Genomic DNA, 27,132 nt, shown 5'->3' with positions numbered 1-27,132 from the left:
TATGCTTGTAATATTTCAGCATGAAGCATTTTGGTATGCATATAAACATTTGTCCAAGTTTTTAAAAAAAGATTTTAAAATTTGTTTACCATTTTTTTTACTGTGTACAGGGTGCATTTAAGCTCGATAGCAGAATAGAGCTTTCGAATTATATTCAGGCACTCCCGCAACCTCTGAGAATGGACCCTTTGGTTATTTGTTAGAACCTGCTGCAACTTAAACCTCTGAGGATGGACCTTTGCTATTTATCAAAATCAATTTCGTATATGCATTGCTGTAGAGTTAAAAATATTATTCACGGCACAAATCATGAACACAATAGGAAATAAAGATTTTGGCCATGCTCTTAATGATCTCCGGACACATAACCTCGAAAAGAAAGGCCTAGCCTCTGAATGTATGTTTTTTGGTCAGAGAACAAATGGAAGCTAATGCACGCCATGCAACATTTGAGAATACATGGAGGATTTTATTTCAGGGGCATACATCTCATGAAGCCAAGATCATCATCAACAAGTTTTCAAAGCTATGGTTGAAAGTTCTATCTATGCGAGCGAATCTTCTATCCAGGTTCACATTGGAGGCCTGGGTTCAGAAACTGCTACGCTAACTAGCAGAAAACTATGCACTGCCTTTTGCTAACCCGTGGATACAGCTACCTGTACCAAACATTTATATACAGCGTAGTTTGTTTACATAATTTAAGCACCGGAAACATGGGCAGTCGCCTATGTACGCCGTCTCATGTCAGCAGCGCGATGGTCGCTTGTACGTCGGGGGTAAGGATGGGCAGTTCTCGTTCATTTTTGCGTACGGCTCTATCGTGTTGTACTCTGGTAGCTCCATCCTGTACTCCCCAAGTATCTGGCAGAAGGGAGGCTTGTCTGCCTCAGTACGACACCAGCTTGGGAGCCTGGTCCGGTCGTCTTCAAATATCTTGAGCATATATGCATCCCGTATCTGGGGCAGAAGGTAATTTAGTAACACACTAGATACAGGATCAATCAACCAAAAGAAAGCCCTTTTAGAAATTAACATACGCTACTTCTCAAGCCCTATTATCCTTTCACATAATATATCTCATGTTCAGTCTGAAAGTTCGAAATCGTCTCAGATGTAGAAATGCATGAACAGAGAAGAATTAACACTTTTTCAATTGCAACTATGACAGGTAGGTACGGGACTTGGGCACTTACAGTGAACTCGGTGACTTGAATTGATTCTGTGAAAGGAGCAAATACTCCAGCTTCCTTGTACATCGCAAGAATGAAGGAAACACAAGTAGTTGATTTACCATCACTGTATACCCATTCATCTTGTTCAGGGATGGTGAGCAACTGATCGAAAGACATGCCACGCTTTTCAGTCTCAAGAATGATACCCTGAAGGTCCAAACCCTACATAAAATAGACACCATGAAATTGATAGCCGGGTATAACTTTTGGGTAGATAGACACAGGAGCACTATTTACCTATCTTTTAGTAGAAAATAATAATAATAAAAGCTTATTTGAGCAAAAATATATTTCAAGGCCAACTAAGCCTCATAGAACTCCCTACCAGAGCACCAACAAAAGGCCCCACAGTAGTAGTGCATCTAAAGGTTAGCTGCAGTAGAGGGCCAGTGGCATGCGTACAGCCAGAGAAGAACTCGGGTGTCAGAAATGAAATTTCACAGAAACCACCACACTGCTTAACCTTGTGTCAGCTGTAACTACTACAAACTTATAGGACCCTACACACTCCGGCACTACCCATCAAAGGAAGCCACAATACAAACAAGTTTACAAACCTCAGTCCCAAGTCTTTTGTTAAGGGCTTCATTCCACATGTTCGCAGCATAAAGTGGTTGCAATCTAGTCCACATTGACATAACAGCCATTACCTGAAAACAATAAATAACAGAAGTTGGCAAATCCAACATTACTGATGATAAACTGTTCAATGCATGAACTAAATTTAAATCAGCTATAGCAACCAATTTATAGCGTATCTTGAGTTTGAAAGGCTAAAAGTGGTCAATAGTGTCAGGACATCAACATTACCAATTCAGTATCTTTTTTCCACCTAACTTCAGGAGAACTTCAGGAGATCAAGTGCTTTCTTCTACCTTGATACAGGTTTCCTAGTATGTTTGCTAAGATTTTAACAAGATAATACTATCTAGCTTTTCTACTTTTAACTAAAAACAGACATTCACTATATGAAACCACGTGCTTTATCAAGATTTCAAGAAAGAGTGGTATGGCCGTATGGGTGTATGAAGTAGGTAAGTTCATGGGATGACTCCCGTGCACAGGCAATAGTTTGGTTAGCATTAGCACAAAAAATATTTCTGATCTGCAAAATAAACTTACATAGGCACCAAAAAAATCAACGAGAATGCGTATGAGCACTGAGAATGCCAAAACTAAATATGGAACTTGATTCAGATCCAAACAATTGAAATCGAAGCTTTGGGAAGACCAGAGAGATTACCAGATTAGCATCAAGAGGAGGTGGATAATTATCTCCTATTGTATCAATCCAGCTAAATATCATATTATGATAGCCATACGGCTTTCCGACCATGCTCCGTGCAAAGTCCCATGCGGCACTTTCATTGAATCTAGAGCGTATATCAGGGTGTAATGGCAAAAGGGCTATCTGAGGATTTGATCCATCCTTCAGTGCCATTTCCCACCATTCATCCCAAGGAACTATAGCAATAATTTCCTCTCCCTGTTATTGAAATTCAGTATAGTCAAGACAAAACAAAAATGCACTTTTTCATACATGAAACACTGTGTGCCAGTTTTTCGCAACAAAAAGTTCTGCTGGTTTAGTTTTGCAGATACTAAGACGATCAGGCGCCTAAAGCCCAAAAGGACATAAAATTATCCAGTTTAAGGCTAATCTAGCAACTAAAGGTTGGCCACCAAAATCATAATTTCACACACTACAGTTGGTCCAGCATGTATTTTTAAACCAAAAGGATAGGTTTACTGGTGAGAATAACACAAGAAGTACATCACCTACATTAACCTTTACTCTTTTGAGTATATTCAGAAGGTGAGAAGGATCATAAGCATCAGTAATTATGTAGATGCTGGACATGATTAGGGTCAGCATGTTATCAAGTGTAACCAAGCAGTATAAATTATGTTGATACTAGACATGATAAGGGTGAAAATAAGAAATTAAATGACAGCAGCCACAGCATGTTATCAACTGATAGCATATATTACATGGAGAAAATGAAATGAACAACAAAGATTCCATTCATACGATATAGAAAGCTATATTACCTTTTCATTCTCAAAGCCTGATTCTGCAACCCAAACATCACCGTTCTCATCTTTCAAGCACACAGCAGTATGCCCAGCAAATGCACCAGTTACCCATTTCTCTAATGTCTCAAACCCACCCCATCGTCCTCGAATCTTTGATAGAGCCAAAAAGTCACCAGATTGTATGTCCTCCTTCATAATATTAGCAAACCAAGGTTGAGAACGTTTCTCAAATGTAGCTCCCATGTGCTTCTCTAAAAAGGCCAAGTTGGAATTTTGACCCCATCCAGTATTCGAAAACAAGGGCAGGACATCAATCAAAGATAACAAAGTTCCAAGCATCCCAGATGGCATGAGAAAAACAGACACACCATGCTGCTTAACCTGGTTAAAAACATGGTAATTGAACAGTTTAGAACTTGAAATTAATTTCATGGGGTACTGAATTGTTTAAGATATCTTTTAGAAAGAGAACTCACATATTCCAGCTCTGCTTCTTCCTCCCATGACGTTATCTCCAAAGTGTGTTCTCGAGCCGCAAAATAGTAATCCCATGTTATCCTATATGGTGTTGCAAACACATAAAGATCCATGCACGTCCAGCTTTGAGCAGAAGCAGTCTACATAACAGGATATGCTATTGTTAAAGGCAGAACCCATGTCTGATAGTCAGACCATTAAAAACAGATAATGTTTACAATCACCAGCTGTCCAGTGCAGATCAAGTCAGTGCAAAGATTATGCTTCAAAAATTACAACTGCGGGAAGGTTAAAGCAAAATATTGGGTTCATACACGAAAGTTGGTATACGATACTATTCAGCACCTCCTGGATATAGTTGTGGCATTACCACAATCAGCAAGTCGGGGTGAGACAATGGAGTAAAACAAAGTTGTGAATTTGAATAGAGTAGAAAGTAAGATCTATATATCACCAAACAACATTACCATTAGGAACCATCTTCTTCAAATGCATTTCAGTTCAAATTACAAAAGTAATACTACAATGATGTTCACAGGCAATATGCATAGAGTCTGTCAGAAATACTCCCTCTGTAAACAAATATAAGACTTTTTAGGTAAACAACAACAAAGCCTTTCAGTCCCAAACAAGTTGGGGTAGGCTAGAGTTGTAACCCATAAGATCTCAAAATAAAAAAACAGAATTGGGTATGATGTTGTTATTCTATTTTGGAACAGATCTCCTACCATATATGACGATGTTACCATTTCAAGTCGGTCCATTTACAGTCGGTGCCTGAGCAAATTTTAACTCAAATAAACAACTCTCGGAAGTTCACCGGTAGCTGAGAGATCTTGATCTCAACGGAAAAAAAATAGAATTAAAGTAAAGCAGCGAAGCTAATGCGCGCATTCCATGACAACAAATGCTAGTTTCGGTCAACAAATCAATCAATACTTTTCAGAAAGGTTCACCATGGGGAGAACTAAAGTTCTATTATCCCCTACACAATTAGCAAGCTCTCATTAGTCATCGGTTCATCACTCCCCGTTCTTAATTATAACTAAGCAGCAAGCATGCACTAGAGCAACTCTTCCTAATTTGCACCGAAGCTTCAGTGACCACCTATATATGGGTATACGGATATACCCCTCAAACGAGCAGTTCCCAGAGGTGACTACTCCTACACGGAATGAATTAGCAACTACACACCCAAGCAGTCGGGTCAGGCGACATAATTTAAGAAGATTTTCAGGTCTGAGGTGCGGACCTTGAGGCGGAGCACGGCGCCGCCGATCTCGGTCCCGTTGCGGTCGCCGGGGGTGAGCTCAAGGGCCGCCTCGTTCACGGCGAAGCAGGAGCCGTTCCAGACGGCGGGGGAGGGTGCGGCCGGGGCCACGGCGGCGACGAAGGAGGGCAGGAGGTCGACGGCGCTGTGGAGGGTGTTCATCACGGGCCACGCCACCTGCCGCGGCAGGATCGGGAGGACGTCCCCGGGGCTGAACGGTAGCTTCAGCCCCAACGCCCCGCCCCGCGGCAGCCCCGTGGCCAGCACGAGCAGGAGGAGGAGACAGAGGCGCGGTAGGGGGCCGGCGCCCCTACGGGTACGGGACGCCATCGCCGCCGGCCGGCTGGGGAGATGTCTGCGCCGGCGGTTGGTTCCCTCTCCCTCCCTTCCCCGACGGATTTTGCGATTTTTTCTTTTGTCCGACCTCGTCGAGGAGGCTTGCGCGGTCGGGGAAGGTGCCGTGGAGTGGAGGAGGAGTCTGTTCGTCGCGGCGAGGGCTTCCAACTTCCAAGTTCCAAGACGTCTTCGGTCTTCCCGTCGCTTTTGGATTTTGAGGGGGATCTAGTTTTTCTTTTTCTTTTCCTTTTTTTGAGCTTAGGTGGATCTAGTTGGGCACGAGTCCGGGTCCCACTCGGGGACGATATTGTTTTCCGTTGGATTGCTTTTTCTTGGCTAAAAAAAGGACGGCCCAGATCAGGTGTTTGTTTTTCCGAATTTATTAATTCTAATCTATTACCTCCTCCTAAAATACTCCCTCTGTAAACAACTATAAGAGTGTTTAGATCACTAATATTTCTTTACGGAGGGAGTACAAAACATTTTGATAGGCTAGCTTAGCCAAAATATAAGATATTTTCGAATGAAGATGGCATATGTGAACTAATAAAATCTCGTCTAACTTTTTATGTTATTGATTTTACCTGGAGACTCTGCTGATGTTTTTTTTCTTTTTCTGTTTGATTCAGTCAGTTAGATAATACTTAATTAATTCTTATCTAGATGAGAGCTAACCATATTTTTACCCAAATGATAAGCGTCACACGTGTGGAACAATGCCCTCCGGCCTGATATTTTTTTATAACTAAAGTTGCCATCCAAAAAAAAATCACATAGAAAAACTGAAACTTGTCATCCAAAAAAAAGTTGTCATGTTCGATAACTAAAGTTCTCATCCTCACGCCACTAAATTTATTATAAAAAAATGTCTAGAGTTGCCATGTATTCATACCACATATGTAGTATTTATTAGGGTCCTACTTTTCCTTTTAACTGAAACACGTGCTTTTAGTGAGATCACTAGCCACTAGGACGAAAAGATCATTTGATACGTTCTCCAACCACATATAAGGTGTTTGCTCTCCCATGTTATGACTTTGTTTTGGATCCCTATGTTTCTTTAGGAAACAAGCCGCGGTCTCTGCATCAAGCAATGCACATGACAATATTATTAATTATTCAAGAAAGGTCTGACAAAAACATATATTAGACAAGTCGAAGCCATCATCCACACCTACAAACTCGACAATGGGAAATGCCCTCACGCCTCACCATCTACAGTCGGGGTCATCGTCGATCCGCCTGCATGACGTACCAGCAGCAAACACCAGGTGGAGTAGAGCTAAAGCATACACCGTCTGCACACGCTTAAAAAGTCGCCGCCACCATCATACCGCCGACCCATCTTCAGAAAAAAGATCTACATCATCCTTGCCAGGCCGGTCAGCCATCGATGCCGCCACAGTGCCAAATAGCACCACTGCCCTGCACTCGTCCATCACAACGCATCTACCACCGAGACTCCGCTGCACCATGTCGTCCAGACCTGCTGGGGTCGACACTGTGGATACGATGCTGCTCTACCTCTGGACCCCTCTAGCCAGCACTTGCTCCGAGAAAGATGCCCCCTAGAGGGGGTGTGACGCCATACGCTACCATTATCCGATCCGGGATACCCAGATCCAGGGCTTCCCCCAGAGTAAACGCCCCTTCCCTGTGAGTCTACGCGGTGATCCAATGCCGCTACACTTTCACAATCTCTCCGGCAGATATGAGCTTCAAAACAGTGCCTCCAAGAAGGTAGATGATGCCACATGCCACCACCATCCAGTCTGGCAAGCCAAACCTGAGGTTTTCCTCGGAGCTCGACGGGGCCGCCACCGTTACAACGCCCTCCAAGGAGGTTAGCGGCGTCCGTAGACATCGCCGCACCATCTACGCCTGCAGATCGAGACAAAGAATTTCTTCTCGACGATAGTCCCTTGAACCAGGAGAGCAGGAGTGATGTCTACTACACAACCTTCTTCTTGTAGACGTTGTTGGGCCTCCAAGTGCAGAGGTTTGTAGGACAGTAGCGAATTTCTCTCAAGTGGATGACCTAAGATTTATCAATCCGTAGGAGGCGTAGGATGAAGATGGTCTCTCTCAAGTAACCCTGCAACCAAATAACAAAGAGTCTCTTGTGTCCCCAACACACCCAATACAATGGTAAATTGTATAGGTGCACTAGTTCGGCGAAGAGATGGTGAAACAAGTGGTATATGGATAGTAGATAAAGGTATTTGTAATCTGAATTAATAAAAACAGCAAGGCAGCAAGTGATAAAAGTGAGCATAAATAGTATTGCAATGCTAGGAAACAAGGCCTAGGGTTCATACTTTCACTAGTGCAAGTCCTCTCAACAATAATAACATAATTGGATCATATAATTATCCCTCAACATGCAACAAAGAGTCACTCCAAAGTCACTAATAGCGGAGAACGAACGAAGAGATTATGGTAGGGTACGAAACCACCTCAAAGTTATTCTTTCCAATCAATCCGTTGGGCTATTCCTATAAGTGTCACAAACAGCCCTAGAGTTCGTACTAGAATAACACCTTAAGACACAAATCAACCAAAACCCTAATGTCACCTAAATACTCCAATGTCACCTCAAGTATCCGTGGGCATGATTATACGATATGCATCACACAATCTCAGATCCATCTATTCAACCAACACAAAGGACCTCAAAGAGTGCCCCAAAGTTTCTATCGGAGAATCACGACGAAAACATGTGCCAACCCCTATGCATAGGTTCATGGGCGGAACCCGCAAGTTGATCACCAAAACATACATCAAGTGAATCACGTGGTATCCCATTGTCACCACAGATACGCACGGCAAGACATACATCAAGTGTTCTAAAATCTTTAAAGACTCAATCCGATAAGATAACTCCAAAGGGGAAACTCAATACATTACAAGAGAGTAGAGGGGGGGAGAAACATAAGATCCAACTATAATAGCAAAGTTCGCGATACATCAAGATCGTATCACCTCAAGAACACGAGAGAGAGAGAGAGATCAAACACATAGCTACTAGAACATACCCTCAGCCCCGAGGGAGAACTACTCCCTCCTCGTCATGGAGAGCACCGGGATGATGAAGATGGCCACCGTAGAAGGATTGCCCCCTCCGGCAGGGTGCCGGAACGGGTCTAGATTGGCTTTCGGTGGCTACGGAGGCTTCTGGCGGCGGAACTCCCGATCTATTCTCTGTTCTGGAAGTTTTAGGGTACGTGAGTATATATGGGTGCAAGAAGTACATCGGTGGAGCTTCAGGGGGCCCATGAGGCAGGGGGGCGCGCCCCCCACCCTCGTGAGCACCTCCCTTGGCTCCTGACGTGGGGTCCAAGTCCATCTGGTAGCTTTCCTTCCAAAAATAATTTCTCCAGTTGATTCCGTTTCGTTTCGACTCCGTTTGATATTCCTTTTCTTCAAAACACTGAAATAGGCAAAAAAACATCAATTCTGGGCTGGGCCTCCGGTTAATAGGTTAGTCCCAAAAATAATATAAAAGTGGATAATAAAGCCCAATATTGCCCAAAACAGTAGATAACATAGCATGGAGCAATCAAAAATTATAGATACGTTGGAGACGTATCAAGCATCCCCAAGCTTAGTTCCTGCTCGTCCTCGAGTAGGTAAATGATAAAAACAGAATTTTTGATGCATAGGGGATCGTAGCAGAAATTTAAAATTTTCTACGCATCACCAAGATCAATCTATGGAGTAATCTAGCAACGAGGTGAAGGGGAGTGCATCTACATACCCTTGTAGATTGCTAAGCGGAAGCGTTGCAATAACGCAGATGAGGTAGTCGTACTCGTGGCGATTCAGATCGCGGTCGATTCCGATCTAAGCGCCGAACAACGGCGCCTCCGCGTTCAACACACGTGCAGCCCGGTGACGTCTCCCATGCCTTGATCCAGCAAGGAGAGAGGGAGAGGTTGGGGAAGACTCCGTCCAGCAGCAGCACGACGGCGTGGTGGTGGTGGAGGAGCGCGGGACTCTAGCAGGGCTTCGCCAAGCACTACGAGAGACGAGGAGGGAGAGAGGTAGGGCTGCGCCAAGAGGGAGATGATCTCCTATGTCTGGCAGCCCAAAACCCCCCAATATATATAGGGGAAGGGGAGGGGCTGCGCCCCCATCTAGGGTTCCATCCCTAGGGGTGGCGGCAGCCCCCAAAACCCATCTAGGGTGCGGCCAAGGGGGGAAAGAGAGGGGGGCGCCCTAGGGTGGGCCTTAAGGCCCATCTGGACCTAGGGTTTGCCCCCTTCCCACTCTCCACGCGCCTTGGGCCTTGGTGGGGGGCGCACCAGCCTACCTGGGGCTGGTCCCCTCCCACACTTGGCCCACGCAGCCTTCTGGGGCTGGTGGTCCCACCTGGTGGACCCCCGGGACCCTCCCGGTGGTCCCGGTACGTTACCGATAGCATCCAAAACTTTTCCGGTGACCAAAACGGGACTTCCCATATATAAATCTTTACCTCCGGACCATTCCGGAACTCCTCGTGATGTCCGAGATCTCATCCGGGACTCCGAACAACATTCGGTAACCGCGTACATACTTTACCTATAACCCTAGCGTCATGAACCTTAAGTGTGTAGACCCTACGGGCTCGGGAGTCATGCAGACATGGCCGAGACAACTCTCCGGTCAATAATCAACAGCAGGATCTGGATACCCATGTTGGCTCCCACATGCTCCATGATGATCTCATCGGATGAACCACGATGTCAAGGATTCAATCAATCCCGTATACAATTCCCTTTGTCTATCGGTTACGATACTTGCCCGAGATTCGATCGTCGGTATCCCGATACCTCGTTCAATCTCGTTACCGGCAAGTCTCTTTACTCGTTCCGTAACACATGATCCTGTGATCAACTCCTTGGTTACATTGTGCACATTATGATGATGTCCTGCCGAGTGGGCCCAGAGATACCTCCCCGTTACACGGAGTGACAAATCCCAGTCTCGATTCGTGCCAACCCAACAGACACTTTCGGAGATACCCGCAGTGCACCTTTATAGCGACCCAGTTACGTTGTGACGTTTGGTACACCCAAAGCATTCCTACGGTATCGGGAGCTGCGCAATCTCATGGTCTAAGGAAATGATACTTGACATTAGAAAAGCTTTAGCATACGAACTACATGATCTTGTGCTAGGCTTAGGATTGGGTCTTGTCCATCACATCATTCTCCTAATGATGTGATCCCGTTATCAACGACATCCAATGTCCATGGTCAGGAAACCGTAACCATCTATTGATCAACGAGCTAGTCAACTAGAGGCTTACTAGGGACATGGTGTTGTCTATGTATACACACATGTATATGAGTTTCCTATCAATACAATTCTAGCATGGATAATAAACGATTATCATGAACAAGGAAATATAATAATAACTAATTTATTATTGCCTCTAGGGCATATTTCCAACAGTCTCCCACTTGCACTAGAGTCAATAATCCAGTTTGCATCGCTATGTGATTAACACTCAAGGTCACATCCCCATGTGACTAACACCCAAAGAGTTTACTAAAGTCAATAATCTAGTTCACATTACCATGTGATTAACACTCAATGAGTTCTGGGTTTGATCATGTTATGCTTGTGAGAGATGTTATAGTCAACGGGTCTGAACCTTTCAGATCCGTGTGTGCTTTACAAATCTCTGTGTCATCTTGTAGATGCAGCTACCACGCTCTACTTGGAGCCATTCCAAATAACTGTTCTACTATACGAATCCGGTTTACTACTCAGAGTCATCCGGATTAGTGTCAAAGTTTGCATCGACGTAACCCTTTACGATGTACTCTTTTACCACCTCCATAATCGAGAAAATTCCTTAGTCCACTAGTTACTAAGGATAAGTTTGACCGCTGTCATGTGATCCATTCCTGGATCACTCTTGTACCCCTTCACTAACTCATGGCAAGGCACACTTCAGGTGCAGTACACAGCATAGCATACTGTAGAGCCTACGTCTAAAACATAGGGGACGACCTTCGTCCTTTCTCTCTCTTCTGCCGTGGTCAGGTCTTGAGTCTTACTCAATGCTCACACCTTGTAACACAGCCAAGAACTCCTTCTTTGCTAATCTATTTTGAACTCCTTCAAAATCTTGTCACGGTATGTATTCATTCGAAAGTACTATTAAGCGTTTTTTGATCTATCCTTATAGATCTTGATGCTCAATGTTCAAGTAGCTTAATCCAGATTTTCCATTGGAAAACACTTTTCAAATAACCCTGCATGCTTTCCAGAAATTCTACATCATTTCTGATCAACAATATGTTAACAACATATACTTATCAAAAATTCTATAGTGCTCCCACTCACTTCTTTGGAAATACAAGTTTCTCGTAAACTTTGTATAAACCCAAAATCTTTGATCATCTCATCAAAGTGTACATTCCAACTCCGAGATGCTTACTCCAGTCCTTAGAAGGATTGCTGGAGCTTTGCATACTTGTTAGCATCTTTCAGGATTGACAAAACCTTCTGTTTGTATCACATACAACCTTTCCTCAAGAAAATCATCGAGGAAACAATGTTTTGACATCCTATCTGCAAGATTCCATAAATAATGCAGTAACTGCTAAAATAATTCCAACAGACTCTTAGCATCACTACGAGTGAGAAAGTCTCATCGTAGTCAACTCCTTGAACTTGTCGGGAAACATCTTAACGACAAGTCGAGCTTTCTTAATGGTGACACTTACCATGATTGTCTGTCTTCCTTTTAAAATCCATCTACACCCAACAGCCTTACGACCATCAAGTAGTTCTTACAAAGTCTATACTTTGTTTTATACATGGATCCTTTCTCGAATTTTATGGCCTCGAGCCATTCGTCGGAATCCGGGCCCACCATCGCTTCTCCATAGCTCGTAGGTTCATTGTTGTCTAGCAACATGACTTCCAAGACAGGATTACGTACCACTCTGAAGTAGTACGCATCCTTGTTGTCCTACGAGGTTTGGTAGTGACTTGATCCGAAGTTTCATGATCACTATCATAAGCTTCCATTTCAATTGGTGTAGGTGCCACAGGAACAACTCCCTGTGCCCTGCTACACACTAGTTGAAGTGACAGTTCAATAACCTCATCAAGTCTCTACCATCCTCCCACTCAATTCTTTTGAGAGAAACTTTTCCTCGAGAAAGGACTCGTTTCTAGAAACAATCCCTATTGCTTTCGGATCTGAGACAGGAGGTATACCCAACTGTTTGGGGTGTCCTATGAAGATGCATTTATCCGCTTTGGGTTCGAGCTTATCAGCCTGAAACTTTTTCACATAAGCATCGCAGCCCCAAACCTTTTAAGAAACAACAACTTAGGTTTCTCTAAACCATAGTTCATACGGTGTCGACTCAAACGGAATTGTGTGGTGCCCTATTTAAAGTGAATGTGGTTGTCTCTAATGCCTAACCCATAAACTATAGTGGTAATTCGATAAGAGACATCATGGTATGCACCATATCCAATAGGGTGCAGTTATGATGTTCGGACACACCATCACACTATGGTGTTCCAGGAGGTATTAGTTGTGAAACAATTTCCACAATGTCTTAACTGTGTGCCAGACTCGTAATTCAAATATTCATCTCTATGATCATATCATAGATATTTTATCCTCTTGTCACGACGATCTTTCAACTTTACCCTGAAATTACTTGAACCTTTCAATAATTCAGACTCGTGATTCATCAAGTAAATATACTTAGCATCTACTCAAATCATCTGTGAAGTAAGAACATAACGATATCCACTATATGCCTCAGCACTCATTGGACTGCACACATCAAGATGTATTACTTCCAACAAGTTGCTTTCTTGTTCCATCTTACTGAAAATGAGGCCTTTCAGTCATCTTGCCCATGTGGTATTATTTGCATGTCTCAAGTGATTCAAAATCAAGTGAGCCCAAACGATCCATCTGTATGGAGTTTCTTCATGCATATATACCAATAGGCATGGTTCGCATGTCTCAAGTGAGTCCAAATATCCATCAACATGGAGCTTCTTCATGCGTTTTATACCATTATGACTCAAATTACAGTGCCACAAGTATGTGGTACTATCATTACTATCTTATATCTTTTGGCATGAACATGTGTATCACTACGATCGGGATTCAATAAACCGTTCATTTTAGGTGCAAGACCATTGAAGGTATTATTCAAATAAACAGAGTAACCATTATTCTCCTTAAATGAATAACCGTATTGCGATAAACATAATCCAATCATGTCTATGCTCAACGCAAACACCAAATAACAATTATTTAGGTTTAACACCAATCCCGATGGTAGACGGGGCGTGCGATGCTTGATCACATCAACCTTGGAAACACTTCCAACACATATCGTCGTCTCACCTTTGGCTAGTCTCCGTTTATTCTGTAGCCTTTTATTTCGAGTTACTAACACTTAGCAACCGAACCGGTATCTAATACCCTGCTGCTACTAGGAGTACTAGTAAAGTACACATCTAATATAATGTATGTCCAATACATACTTCTGTCAACCTTGCCAGCCTTCTCATCTACCAAGTATCTAGGCTGGTTCTGCTTCAGTGACCATTCCCCTTATTACAGAAGCACTTAGTCTCGGGCTTGGGTTCAGCTTTGGGTTTCTTCACTAGAGCAGCAACTGATTTGTCGTTTCATGAAGTATCCCTTTCTTGCCCTTGCCCTTCTTGAAACTAGTGGTTTTACTAACCATCAACAATTGATGCTCCTATTTGATTTCTACTTTCGCGGTGTCGCGAATAGCTCAAGGATCATCATATCTATCCTTGATATGTTATAGTTCATCACGAAGCTCTAGTAGCTTAGTGGCAGTGACTTTGGAGAACCATCACTATCTCATCTGGAAGATCAACCCCCACTTGATTCAAGTGATTGTAGTACTCATACAATCTGAGCACATGCTCAACGATTGAGCTTTTTTCCTTAGTTTACAGGCTTAGGAAACTTGTCAGAGGTCTCATACCTCTTGACATGGGCACTAGCCTGAAATCCCAATTTCAGTCCCTGGAACATCTCATATGTTCTGCGATGTTTCAAAAACATCTTTGGTGCCTCGATTCTAAACCATTTAGCATTACGTACTGAACTATCATGTAGTCATCAAAACGTGTATGTCAGATGTTCGTAACATCCACAACCGACGCTCGAGGTTCAGCTCACTGAGCGGTGCATTAAGGACATAATCCTTCTGCGCAGGAATGAAGACAATCCTCAGTTTACAGACCCAGTCCGCATAATTGCTACTATCAACTTTCAACTAAATTTTCTCTAGGAACATATCTAAAATAGTAGAACTAAAGCGTAAGCTACGACATAATTTACAAAATCCTTTTGACTATGTTCATGATAATTAAGTTCATCTGATTATTTAATGAACTCCCACTCAGATAGGCATCCCTCTAGTCATCTAAGTGATACATGATCCGAGTCAACTAGGCCGTGTACGATCATCACGTGAGATGGACTAGTCATCATCGGTGAACATCTTCATGTTGATCGTATCTTCTATACGACTCATGTTCAACCTTTCGGTCTTCCGTGTTCCGAGGCCATGCCTGTACATGCTAGGCTTGTCAAGTCAACCTAAGTGTATTGCGTGTGTAAATCTGGCTTACACCCATTGCACTCGAACGTTAGAATCTATCACACCCGATCATCACGTGGTGCTTCGAAACAACGAACCTTCGCAACGGTGCACAGTTAGGGGGAACACTTTCTTGAAATTATTGCGAGGGATCATCTTATTTAAGCTACCGTCGTTCTAAGCAAATAAGATGTAAAACATGATAAACATCACATGTAATCAAATAGTGACAGGATATGGCCAATATCATTTTGCTCCTTTTGATCTCCATCTTCGGGGCGCCATGATCATCATCGTCACCGGCATGACACCATGATCTCCATCATCATGATCTCCATCATCGTGTCTTCATGAAGTTGTCTCGTCATCTATTACTTCTACTACTATGGCTAACGGTTTAGCAATAAAGTAAAGTAATTACATGATGTTTATGTTGACACGCAGGTCATAAAAAAATTAAGACAACTCCTATGGCTCCTGCCGGTTGTCATACTCATCGACATGCAAGTCGTGATTCCTATTACAAGATTATGATCAATCTCATACATCACATATATCATTCATCACATCCTTTTGGCCATATCACATCACACGGCATATGCTACAAAAACAAGTTAGACATCCTCTAATTGTTGTTGCAAATTTTTACGTGGCTGATATAGGTTTCTTAGCAAGAACGTTTCTTACCTATGCCAAAACCACAACGTGATATGCCAATTTCTATTTACCCTTCATAAGGACCCTTTTCATCGAATCCGATCCGACTAAAGTGGGAGAGACAGACACCCGCTATCCACTTTATGCAACTAGTGCATGTCAGTCGGTGGAACCTGTCTCACGTAAGAGTACGTGTAAGGTCGGTCCGGGCCGCTTCATCCCACGATGCCGCCGAATCAAGATAAGACTAGTAACGGCAAGTAAATTGACAAAATCGACGCCCACAACAACTTGTGTTCTACTCGTGCATAGAAACTACGCATAGACCTAGCTCATGATGCCACCGTAGGGGATCGTAGCAGAAATTTAAAATTTTCTACGCATCACCAAGATCAATCTATGGAGTAATCTAGCAACGAGGGGAAGGGGAGTGCATCTACATACCCTTGTAGATCGCTAAGCGGAAGCGTTGCAAGAACGCGGATGAGGTAGTCGTATTCGTGGCGATTCAGATTGCGGTCAATTCCGATCTAAGCGCCGAACAACGGCGCCTCCGCGTTCAACACACGTGCAGCCCGGTGACGTCTCCCATGCCTTGATCCAGCAAGGAGAGAGGGAGAGGTTGGGGAAGACTCCGTCCAGCAGCAGCACGACGGCGTGGTGGTGGTGGAGGAGCGCGGGACTCTAGCAGGGCTTCGCCAAGCACTATGAGAGACGAGGAGGGAGAGAGGTAGGGCTGCGCCAAGAGGGAGATGATCTCCTATGTCTGGCAGCCCAAAAACCCCCAATATATATAGGGGAAGGGGAGGGGCTGCGCCCCCATCTAGGGTTCCATCCCTAGGGGTGGCGGTAGCCCCCAAAACCCATCTAGGGTGCGGCCAAGGGGGGAAAGAGAGGGGGCACCCTAGGGTGGGCCTTAAGGCCCATCTGGACCTAGGGTTTGCCCCCTTCCCACTCTCCATGCGCCTTGGGCCTTGGTGGGGGGGGGGGGGCGCACCAGCCTACCTGGGGCTGGTCCCCTCCCACACTTGGCCCATGCAGCCTTCTGGGGCTGGTGGCTCCACCCGATGGACCCCCGGGACCCTCCCGGTGGTCCCGGTACGTTACCGATAGCACCCGAAACTTTTTCGGTGACCAAAACGGGACTTCCCATATATAAATCTTTACCTCCGGACCATTTCGGAACTCCCCGTGACGTCTAGGATCTCATCCGGGACTCCGAACAACATTCGGTAACCGCGTACATACTTTCCCTATAACCCTAGTGTCATCGAACCTTAAGTGTGTAGACCCTACGGGCTCGGGAGTCATGCAGACATGGCCGAGACAACTCTCCGGTCAATAATCAACAGCAGGATCTGGATACCCATGTTGGCTCCCACATGCTCCATGATGATCTCATCGGATGAACCACGATGTCAAGGATTCAATCAATCCCGTATACAATTCCCTTTGTCTATCGGTTACGATACTTGCCCGAGATTCGATCGTCGGTATCCCGATACCTCATTCAATCTCATTACCGGCAAGTCTCTTTACTCGTTCCGTAACACATCATCTCGTGATCAACTCCTTGGTCACATTGTGCACATTATGATGATGTCCTACCGAGTGGGCCCAGAGATACCTCCCCGTTACACGGAGTGACAAATCCCAGTCTCGATTCGTGCCAACCCAACAGACACTTTCGGAGATACCCGCAGTGCACCTTTATAGCCACCCAGTTACGTTGTGACGTTTGGTACACCCAAAGCATTCCTACGGTATCGGGAGCTGCGCAATCTCATGGTCTAAGAAAATGATACTTGACATTAGAAAAGCTTTAGCATACGAACTACACGATCTTGTGCTAGGCTTAGGATTGGGTCTTGTCCATCACATCATTCTCCTAATGATGTGATCCCCTTATCAACGACATCCAATGTCCATGGTCAGGAAACCGTAACCATCTATTGATCAATGAGCTAGTCAACTAGAGGCTTACTAGGGACATGGTGTTGTCTATGTATCCACACATGTATCTGAGTTTCCTATCAATACAATTCTAGCATGGATAATAAACGATTATCATGAACAAGGAAATATAATAATAACTAATTTATTATTGCCTCTAGGGCATATTTCCAACAGAGTGCTACTTGGCATAATTTCAATGTGATTCTTCTTAATTGTGGTATGAATATTCAGATCTGAAGGATTCAAGACAAAAGTTCATATTGACATAAAAATGATAATACTTCAAGCATACTAACTAAGCAATTATGTCTTCTCAAAATAACATGGCCAAAGAAAGTTCATCCCTACAAAATCATATAGTTTAGTCATGTTTGATTTTTGTCACACAAGAATGCTCTCATCATGCACAACCCCGATGACAAGCCAAGCAATTGTTTCATACTTTAGTAATCTCAAACCCATAAACTTTCACGCAATACATGAGCACGAGCCATGGATATAGCACTATGGGTGGAATAGAATAATGAGGGGGTTATGTGGAGAAGACAAAAAGGGAGAAAGTCTCACATCAACGAGGCTAATCAATGGGCTATGGAGATGCCCACGATTGATGTTAATGTAAGGAGTAGGGATTGCCATGCAACGGATGCACTAGAGCTATAAATGTATGAAAGCTCAACAAAAAAACTAAGTGGGTGTGCATCCAACTTGCTTGCTCACGAAGACCTAGGGCACTTGAGGAGGCCCATTGTTGGAATATACAAGCCAAGTTCTATAATGAAAAATTCCCACTAGTATATGAAAGTGATAACATGAGAGACTCTCTACTATAAAGATAATGGTGCTACTTTGAAGCACAAGTGTGGTAAAAGGATAGTAACATTGTCCCTTCTCTCTTTTTCTCTCATTTTTTGGGCCTTTTCTTTTTTATGGCTTTTTTGGGCCTTCTCTTTTTTATGGACTTTCTCTTTTTTATTCCTCACTTGGGACAATGCTCTAATAATGATGATCATCACACTTCTATTTATTTACAACTCAATGATTACAACTCGATACTAGAACAAAGTATGACTCTATATGAATGCCTCCGACGGTGTACCGGGATATGCAATGAATCAAGAGTGACATGTATGAAATAATTATGAACGGTGGCTTTGCCACAAATACTATGTCAACTACATGATCATGCTAAGCAATATGACAATGATAATGCGTGTCATAATAAACGGAACGGTGAAAAGTTGCATGGCAATATATCTCGGAATGGCTATGGAAATGCCATAATAGGTAGGTATGGTGGCTGTTTTTAGGAAGATATAAGGAGGTTTATGTGTGAAAGAGCGTATCATATCACGGGGTTTGGATGCACCGGCGAAGTTTGCACCAACTCTCAATGTGAGAAAGGGAAATGCACGGTATCGAAGAGGCTAGCAAGGATGGAAGGGTGAGAGTGCGTATAATCCATGGACTCAACATTAGTCATAAAGAACTCACATACTTATTGCAAAAATCTACAAGTCATCAAAAACCTCGGTACTACGCGCATGCTCCTAGGGGGATAGATTGGTAGGAAAAGACCATCGCTTGTCCCCGACCGCCACTCATAAGGAAGACAATCAAATAACACCTCATATTTCAAATTTGTTATATAACGTTTACCATACGTGCACGCTATAGGACTTGCAAACTTCAACACAAGAATTTCTCAATTTCACAACTACTCAACTAGCACGACTTTGATATTATTACCTCCATATCTCAAAACAATCATCAAGCATCAAACTTCTCTTAGTATTCAAAACACTCATAAGAAAATTTTACTAATCTTGAATACCTAGCATATTAGGATTTTAAGCAAATTACCATGTTGTTTAAGACTCTCAAAATAATCTAAGTGAAGCATGAGAGTTCATATATTTCTTCAAAATAAAACTACCACCATGCTCTGAAAGATATAAGTGAAGCACTAGAGCAAATGACAAACTACTCTGAAAGATATAAGTGAAGATCAATGAGTAGTCGAATAATTATGCAACTATGTGAAGACTCTCTAACATTTAAGAGTTTCAGATCTTAGTATTTTATTCAAACAGCAAGCAAAACATAATGAAATAAAATGACGCTCCAAGCAAAACACATATCATGTGGCGAATAAAAATATAGCTCCAAGTAAAGTTACCGATGAATGAAGACGAAAGAGGGGATGCCTTCCGGGGCATCCCCAAGCTTAGGCTTTTGGTTGTCCTTGAATATTACCTTGGTGTGCCTTGGGCATCCCCAAGCTTAGGCTCTTACCACTCCTTGTTCCATAGTCCATCGAATCTTTACCCAAAACTTGAAAACTTCACAACACAAAACTTAAAGTAGAAAACTCGTGAGCTCCGTTAGCGAAAGAAAACAAAACACCACTTCAAGGTACTGTAATGAACTCATTCTTTATTTATATTGGTGTTAAACCTACTGTATTCCAACTTCTCTATGGTTTATAAACTATTTTACTAGCCATAGATTCATCAAAATAAGCAAGCAACACATAGAAAACAGAATCTGTCAAAAACAGAATAGTTTGTAGTAATCTGGATCAAACGTATACTTATGGAACTCATAAAATTCTCAAATAAATTGCTGGACCTGATGAATTTATCTATTAATCATATGCAAAAATAATTAACTAAATAGCGCTCTCCAATAAAAATGGCAGTAATTCTCGTGAGCGCTAAAGTTTCTGTTTTTTACAGCAAGATCAACAAGACTTTCCCCAAGTCTTCCCAACGGTTCTACTTGGCATAAACACTAATTAAACACATAAAACCACATCTAAATAGAGTCTAGATGAATTATTTATTACTAAACAGGAGCAAAAAATAAGGAACAAAAATAAAATTGGGTTGCCTCCCAACAAGCGCTACCGTTTAACGCCCCTAGCTAGGCATGATGATTTCAACGATGCTCACATAAAAGATAAGAATTGTAACATAAAGAGAGCATCATGAAGAATATGAATAGCACATCTAAGTCTAACCCTCTTCCTATGCATAGGGATTTTGTGATTAAACAACTTATGGTAACAATAATCAACTAGCGTAGGAGGGCGAAACAAGCATAACTTCAAAATTTTAAGCACATAGAGAGGAAACTTCATATTATTGCAATTCCTACAAGCATATATTCCTCCCTCATAATAATTTTCAGTAGCATCATGAATGAATTCAACAATATAACTAGTACCTAAAGCATTCTTTTCATGATCTACAAGCATAGAAAATTTACTACTCTCCACATAAGCAAGATTCTTCTCATTCGGAATAGTGGGAGTATCATAAGAGACTCGAATACTATAAATTGTTTCCACATTAAAAGAGTAATGTTCAGAAAAGGGGTAACCATAATCATGAAAAGTTTTATAAATATAATTGAGGGAGTCCTGGATTAGGGGGTGTTCGGATAGTCGGACTATACCTTCAGCCGGACTCCTGGACTATGGAGATACAAGATTGAAGACTCCGTCCCGTGTCCGGAAGGGACTTTCCTTGGCGTGGAAGGCAAGCTTGGCGATACGGATATGAAGATCTCCTACCATTGTAACCGACTTTGTGTAACCCTAACCCTCTCCGGTGTCTATATAAACCGGAGGGTTTTAGTCCGTAGGACGACGTACACATCAACAATCATACCATAGGCTAGCTTCTAGGGTTTAGCCTTTTCGATCTTGTGGTAGATCTACTCTTATACTACCCATATCATCAATATTAATCAAGCAGGACGTAGGGTTTTACCTCCATCGAGAGGGCCCAAACCTGGGTAAAACTTCGTGTCCCTTGCCTCCTGTTACCATCCGGCCTAGACGCACAATTCGGGACCCCCTACCCGAGATCCACCGGTTTTGACACCGACATTGGTGCTTTCATTGAGAGTTCCTCTGTGTCGTCGCTGTCAGGCTCGATGGCTCCTACGATCATCAACAGCGATGCAGTCCAGGGTGAGACCTTCCTCCCCGGACAGATCTTCGTCTTCGGCGGCTTCGCATTGCGGGCCAATTCGCTTGGCCGTCTGGAGCAGATCGAAAGCTATGCCCCTGGCCGTCAGGTCAGATTTGGAAGTTTAAATTACACGGCTGACATCCGCGGGGACTTGATCTTCGACGGATTTGAGCCACTGCCGAGCGTGCCGCACTGTCACGACGAGCATGATCTAGCTCCGCCGCCGAACAGTGCCCTAGAGGCCGCACCCGCATCGGCTCCGACCCTTAATTCGGAGCCAACTGCGCCAATCGAGGATGGGCGGTTGGACGCCACCTCGGGGGCTATGACCCCAACGGCGATTGAGCCGAACACCAGCCCCGTACTCTGCGAGACTCGTGACTCCAAGGAGCTGGACTCCTCTCCGGACTCCGAACCATTCGTGCCTCTGCCGATCGAATCTGATTGGGCGCCGATCATGGAGTTTACTACCGCGGACATTTTTCAGCACTTGCCCTTCGGTGATATTATGAAATCACTAAAGTCTCTCTCTTTATCAGGAGAGCCCTGGCCGGACTACGGTCAGCGAGATTGGGATACGGACGATGAAGAAATTCAAAGCCCACCCACCACCCAATTTGTAGCCACCGTCGACGATTTAACCGACATGCTCGACCTCGACTCCGAAGACATCGACGGTATGGACGCCGATGAAGGAGACGATGAAGAACCAGCGCCTATTGGGCCCTGGAACGCCACCTCGTCATATGACGTATACATGGTGGACGCACCAAAAGATGACAACGAGGAGCGAAAGGACGCACCGAAGGCTTGTTCCCTCGAAAAGCAGTCAAAGCAGCGATGCAAGCACCGCCCCAAATCCCGCCTCGACAGAAATAGCGGTCACACAGACCCAGCGCTGGAGCAGGGCGAACCGCTGCCGGACAACGGCAATCCGGATAATCAAACCGAACAAACAAATCCTATCAAGGATAATGGTCCGGACGACATAACGCCGGACAGGCACCCGGAGCAGCAGACTGCCCGTTAAAGGCTTGTTGCCACCGCGAGGAGTCTGAAAAAGCAGAAGCAAAGGCTCAAGGCCGCGCAAGACACACTCCAAATTAGATGGAGTAAAATACTCAACACAACAGCAAGGTACGGCGACAATCGCCCCTACAAGAGCTACCCAAAGCGGAAGCTGCTACCCGAATTCGATGAGGAGACCTCAGACCCCCCACAACCAAATATCAAAGCAGCCACCTGGTCGGATAGACGACCCCTCTACCAACACAGAGCAGCATACAACGCCGCTCACCATACAACACGCAACCAATGCGAGGGCTCGCACCCAAAGAACGGTGCAACAAGATCCATCTATGGACCACGCAAGCACGCCCCAGCATACAATGCAACACAAAAAACATCCGAACAATGCGGTACACCCAGCTACAGGGGTGCCGCACACCCCCTATGTTTCACCGATGAGGTACTGGACCACGAATTTCTAGAGGGATTCAAGCCCATAAACATAGAGGCATACGACGGAACAACAGACCCTGGGGTCTGGATTGAGAACTACATCCTTCATATCCATATGGCTCGAGGAGATGATCTCCACGCCATCAAGTACCTACCCCTCAAGCTCAAAGGGCCAGCTCGTCACTGGCTCAAAGGCCTCCCCGAAAGCTCCATTGGAAGTTGGGAAGAGCTCGAAGATGCCTTTCGGGCAAATTTTCAAGGGACTTATGTCCGACCTCCAAATGCGGACGATTTGAGTCATATAACTCAACAGCCCGGAGAGTCAGCCCGAAAGCTTTGGAACAGGTTTCTTACTAAAAAAGAACCAGATTGTCGACTGTCCGGACGCCGAAGCCTTAGCAGCTTTCAAGCATAGCGTCCGTGACGAATGGCTCGCTAGACACCTCGGCCAAAATAAGCCGAGAACGATGGCTGCATTAACAAACCTCATGACCCGCTTTTGCGCGGGAAAGGATAGCTGGCTAGCCAGATGCAGCACTAGCGACCCTAGTACATCTGAAGTTAGAGATGGAAACGTGAAATCACGGCGCAACAGCAATAACAAACGCCAGAATAAAGAAGACATCACGAAGGGCACGGCAGTAAATGCCGGATTCAAAAGCTCTCGGCCAGGACAAAAGCCGCCCCCTAAAGGCACCAGGGATGAATTGTCCAGCCTCAACAAAATTCTGGACCAAGTATGTCAGATTCATAGTACCCCTGGTAAACCTGCTAATCATACCCACAGAGAATGTTGGGTCTTCAAGCAGTCCGGCAAGCTCAACGCCGTACACAAGGGGGAGGATACACCAAGTGAAGACGAGGACGAGCCCCCCAAGCAAGACACGGGGGAACAAAAGCAATTTCCACCAGAAGTCAAAACAGTAAACGTGTTACACGTAATCAAGGGAAAAAACAATGCGGCACTCCCAGGAAAGTATACCCAAGTGCCTGTCACCACGAAATCCTACCAGTGGTCATCTCAACCGATCACTTTCGACCATCGCGATTACTCAGCAAGTATCCGACACGCAGGATGGGCTGCCCTGGTATTAGACCCAGTAATTGGCGGATATCACTTCACAAGGGTCTTGATGGACGACGGCAGTAGCCTAAACCTAATATATCAGGATGCAATCCGCGGGATGGGGTTAGACCCAACACAAATTCGCCATAGCAATACTACCTTTAAAGGAGTAACGCCAGGCCCAGGGGCTCATTGTACGGGCTCCCTCCTACTACAAGTTACATTCGGCTCCCCCGATAACTTCCGCCGCGAGCATTTAACTTTCCATATCGCTCCATTTCAAAGTGGCCATCAAGCACTGCTCGGACGCGAAGCTTTCGCTCGCTTTAATGCAATACCACACTACGCCTCCCTCACACTCAAGATGCTCGGTCCACGTGGCATCATTACAATGCACGAAAATATCAAGCGATCTCTGCGTGCCGAAGAGAGTGAGGCTGCCTTGGCCGCCGCACACTAAAGGCGCCCGGACAAGCGAAAGCACCCAATAGGTCGTCAAGACCTCAGATACAACTAATCAAGTCCGGCGCCGCTATTTATACAGAAATAAGTGGTCACACCCCTATTTGTCAATACAAGGGGCTCAACGCGCGCAGACAAGTGGCAATTTCTTATCATCTTGAATTATACATGGTTTCTTTAAAAACTATCCTTTTGCACGACAACGTTTTCACTTAACTTCCTCTCTTTTACAGACGATCATCGTGCTACACACGTCCAGGATACGGCACAACGGAGACACAGGCACAGACGTGCAGCAGGGACCCGCTCCAAGGATCTTTTTAGATTAAGACCCTGCGTAAACCTTTTTTACTGTCTCTTGTTGATACATATCCACCGTTGAGAAGGATGCTGACGTCTTGGCATGTGGCCACGCCAAAACAATGCACGTACCTGGACACACGGGGCTTCTTACAAAGGCCACTATTTAGGCCCGGTTTATACCACAAAGACCGAATACCTTAGGGAGTGTTCTGCGTCGCGAGTTTGGCCCTATATGCATCAGCTCCGAATCATTGTCTTTGGTCAAATGTTGGGTTTGCCCGGCTCCTGTGTTTTGGTGCCTTACGTTCCGCCTTGCCGGCTAAGGTAGCACCAGGAGAACTACTACGATTGTGCCCTGGTTCATCCGGACGAGCACCTCAGTAGAGAAAGCCGAAAACTGACTGTCATGATATAGCGTGAGACTGGTCAACCACTCGATGACCTTTGGGAATGTTAGAATTCCTCCGCTTTAACGAAGGGCCGTTTCCCGGCCAGGCATGTACGCACCCCGAGATCGGGAGAGTGCGGAGCCACCAGGGGCTATCTAGTAGCCCCACTGTCAAACTCCTATGGCTAAGTGAAAGTGCTAAAGCATTATAGTCCGGTTGCCTCGCTCGCTCCGCTATCACCTCCTTAATAGGACCAAGACGTTGGGTTAAGTGTGAATGCGTGTTTTTGCGAGCACCTCCGCATTATATGCGTGAGGGTTGAAGCCGATGGCTGCAATCTTTCAGGTTATACACATGTATACATAAACGGCCGCCCAGGAGGCATCATATTACTTTTAGGCAAAAGTATAAAAATAGCCTTATAAAAATTTATAAAAGCATTTCGCTTACAATGAGATTACATATCACTCAAACATGATATTTTTTGAGCACTGGGTCTCTATCAAACGGGCACCCTCAAGAACTTCTTCAAAGTAGTGCTCGACAGCCTTTCGACCTATAGCCGAATCCCGCGCTGCAACATTGGTAGCATCCATCTCCGCCCAATATGCCTTAACACGGGCAAAGGCCATCCGTGCGCCCTCTATGCACGCTGACCTCCTCATCGCATTAATGCGCGGCACCACGTCAAGGACCTGCTGCACCAAGCTGAAATAGCTATTCGGTTTTGACCTTCCCGGCCATAGCTGATCCACAACAGACCTCATAGAGAGTCCGGACAATCTCTTTAGTTCGGCCCATTCGGCTAATTGGTCAGTCAATGAAAGTGGACGCTCGGGAGAATGGAATTGTCTCCAAAACAGCTGGTCTACTCCATGGTCCGTCTGACCCTGGAAGTACTTGGCCGCATCGGCAGCGCTCGCCGCCAAATCCATATACACATCCTCCGAACTCCACAGCCGGTCCAGAGGGGCATACCGTGGATCTCCGAATTTCCTTCGCGACATAAAGGATTTCCCAGCTACAATATCCCCGGCTTCCCGCAGCTCCTCCTTCTTTGCCCTCATAGCAGAGCGGAGATCCTTTTTCGTCGCAGCAGCCTTCTCAAGGTCCGATGCCTTCGCTTTGTTTTCCTTTTCAAGAACCCAGCAACGGTCGGCGGCGGCTTTTAATTCTATAGCCATCTTGGCCATCTTGTCTCGGGTCTCGCCATGCGCGGCCTTCTCGGCTTGCAACTCTTCGGCCACCTTCACAGCAGCCGCATTACCCAACCTCGCTTGTTCCTTGGCTCGCGCAAGTTCTGCCCGCAAGGCTTCAACAGTGGCAGCTCCATCTGCAGTCACAACATATTAAAGATACTGGCATCATGCTACTCTTCCTATGTGGCGTTTACCAGATATTGACACTTACCCTGTGCTTCGTCAAGCCTTTTGTTAACAAGCTCGATGTCGGCGTCTGCCGCATCCAACTGCCGTTCTAAATGGGCAAACTCGCTAGTCCGGCTAGCCACCGGAGCTTCCATCACCTGCACATAGAGGCAGTATGGTTATTTCCTAGGAATATGATCCTCTGTTCGTCGTCGTTTCCGACGACAACCAAAGTCTCAGGGGCTACTATCTACACAGGGCACACCTAGCATGTGCAGGATTATCATACATTCTTTTACGTACCTCAAAGCCTGTCAGTAGACTCATAAAAGCTTCATGCAATCCGCTTTCAGCGGACGATATTCTCTCCATCACCGTATTCATCATCACACGGTGTTCATCTGAGATGGCCGCTCGCCCCACCAACTCCCTCAGAACATCCGATCGCACACTAGACGGGGCCGGACTCTTTTGTCTGCTCTCTTCGGGAGCCGGACACTGGGAGCTTCGGGGGTCAATGGG

At 44.9% G+C, this 27,132-nt stretch overlaps 1 protein-coding gene across 1 annotated transcript; it reads right to left on the bottom strand.

The window, feature by feature from the left end:
* Positions 1–448: 448 nt before the first annotated feature.
* Positions 449–5,539, bottom strand: LOC125509240 (uncharacterized). The gene is made up of 7 exons (XM_048674167.2): positions 5,002–5,539; positions 3,749–3,889; positions 3,288–3,653; positions 2,479–2,721; positions 1,793–1,885; positions 1,197–1,397; positions 449–960 (listed from the first exon to the last, which is right to left on the bottom strand). Exons 1-7 carry the CDS (start codon positions 5,347–5,349, stop codon positions 748–750), a joined length of 1,605 nt encoding a protein of 534 aa, XP_048530124.1. The 5' UTR covers positions 5,350–5,539; the 3' UTR covers positions 449–747.
* Between the last annotated feature and the right edge of the window lie 21,593 nt (positions 5,540–27,132).

This window comes from Triticum urartu, chromosome 5A (assembly GCF_056163025.1).
Source record: "Triticum urartu cultivar PI428250 chromosome 5A, HENAU_Tu73, whole genome shotgun sequence".
Classification (NCBI taxonomy): domain Eukaryota; kingdom Viridiplantae; phylum Streptophyta; class Magnoliopsida; order Poales; family Poaceae; genus Triticum; species Triticum urartu.
This window is presented reverse-complemented; position numbering and strand designations above follow the sequence as displayed.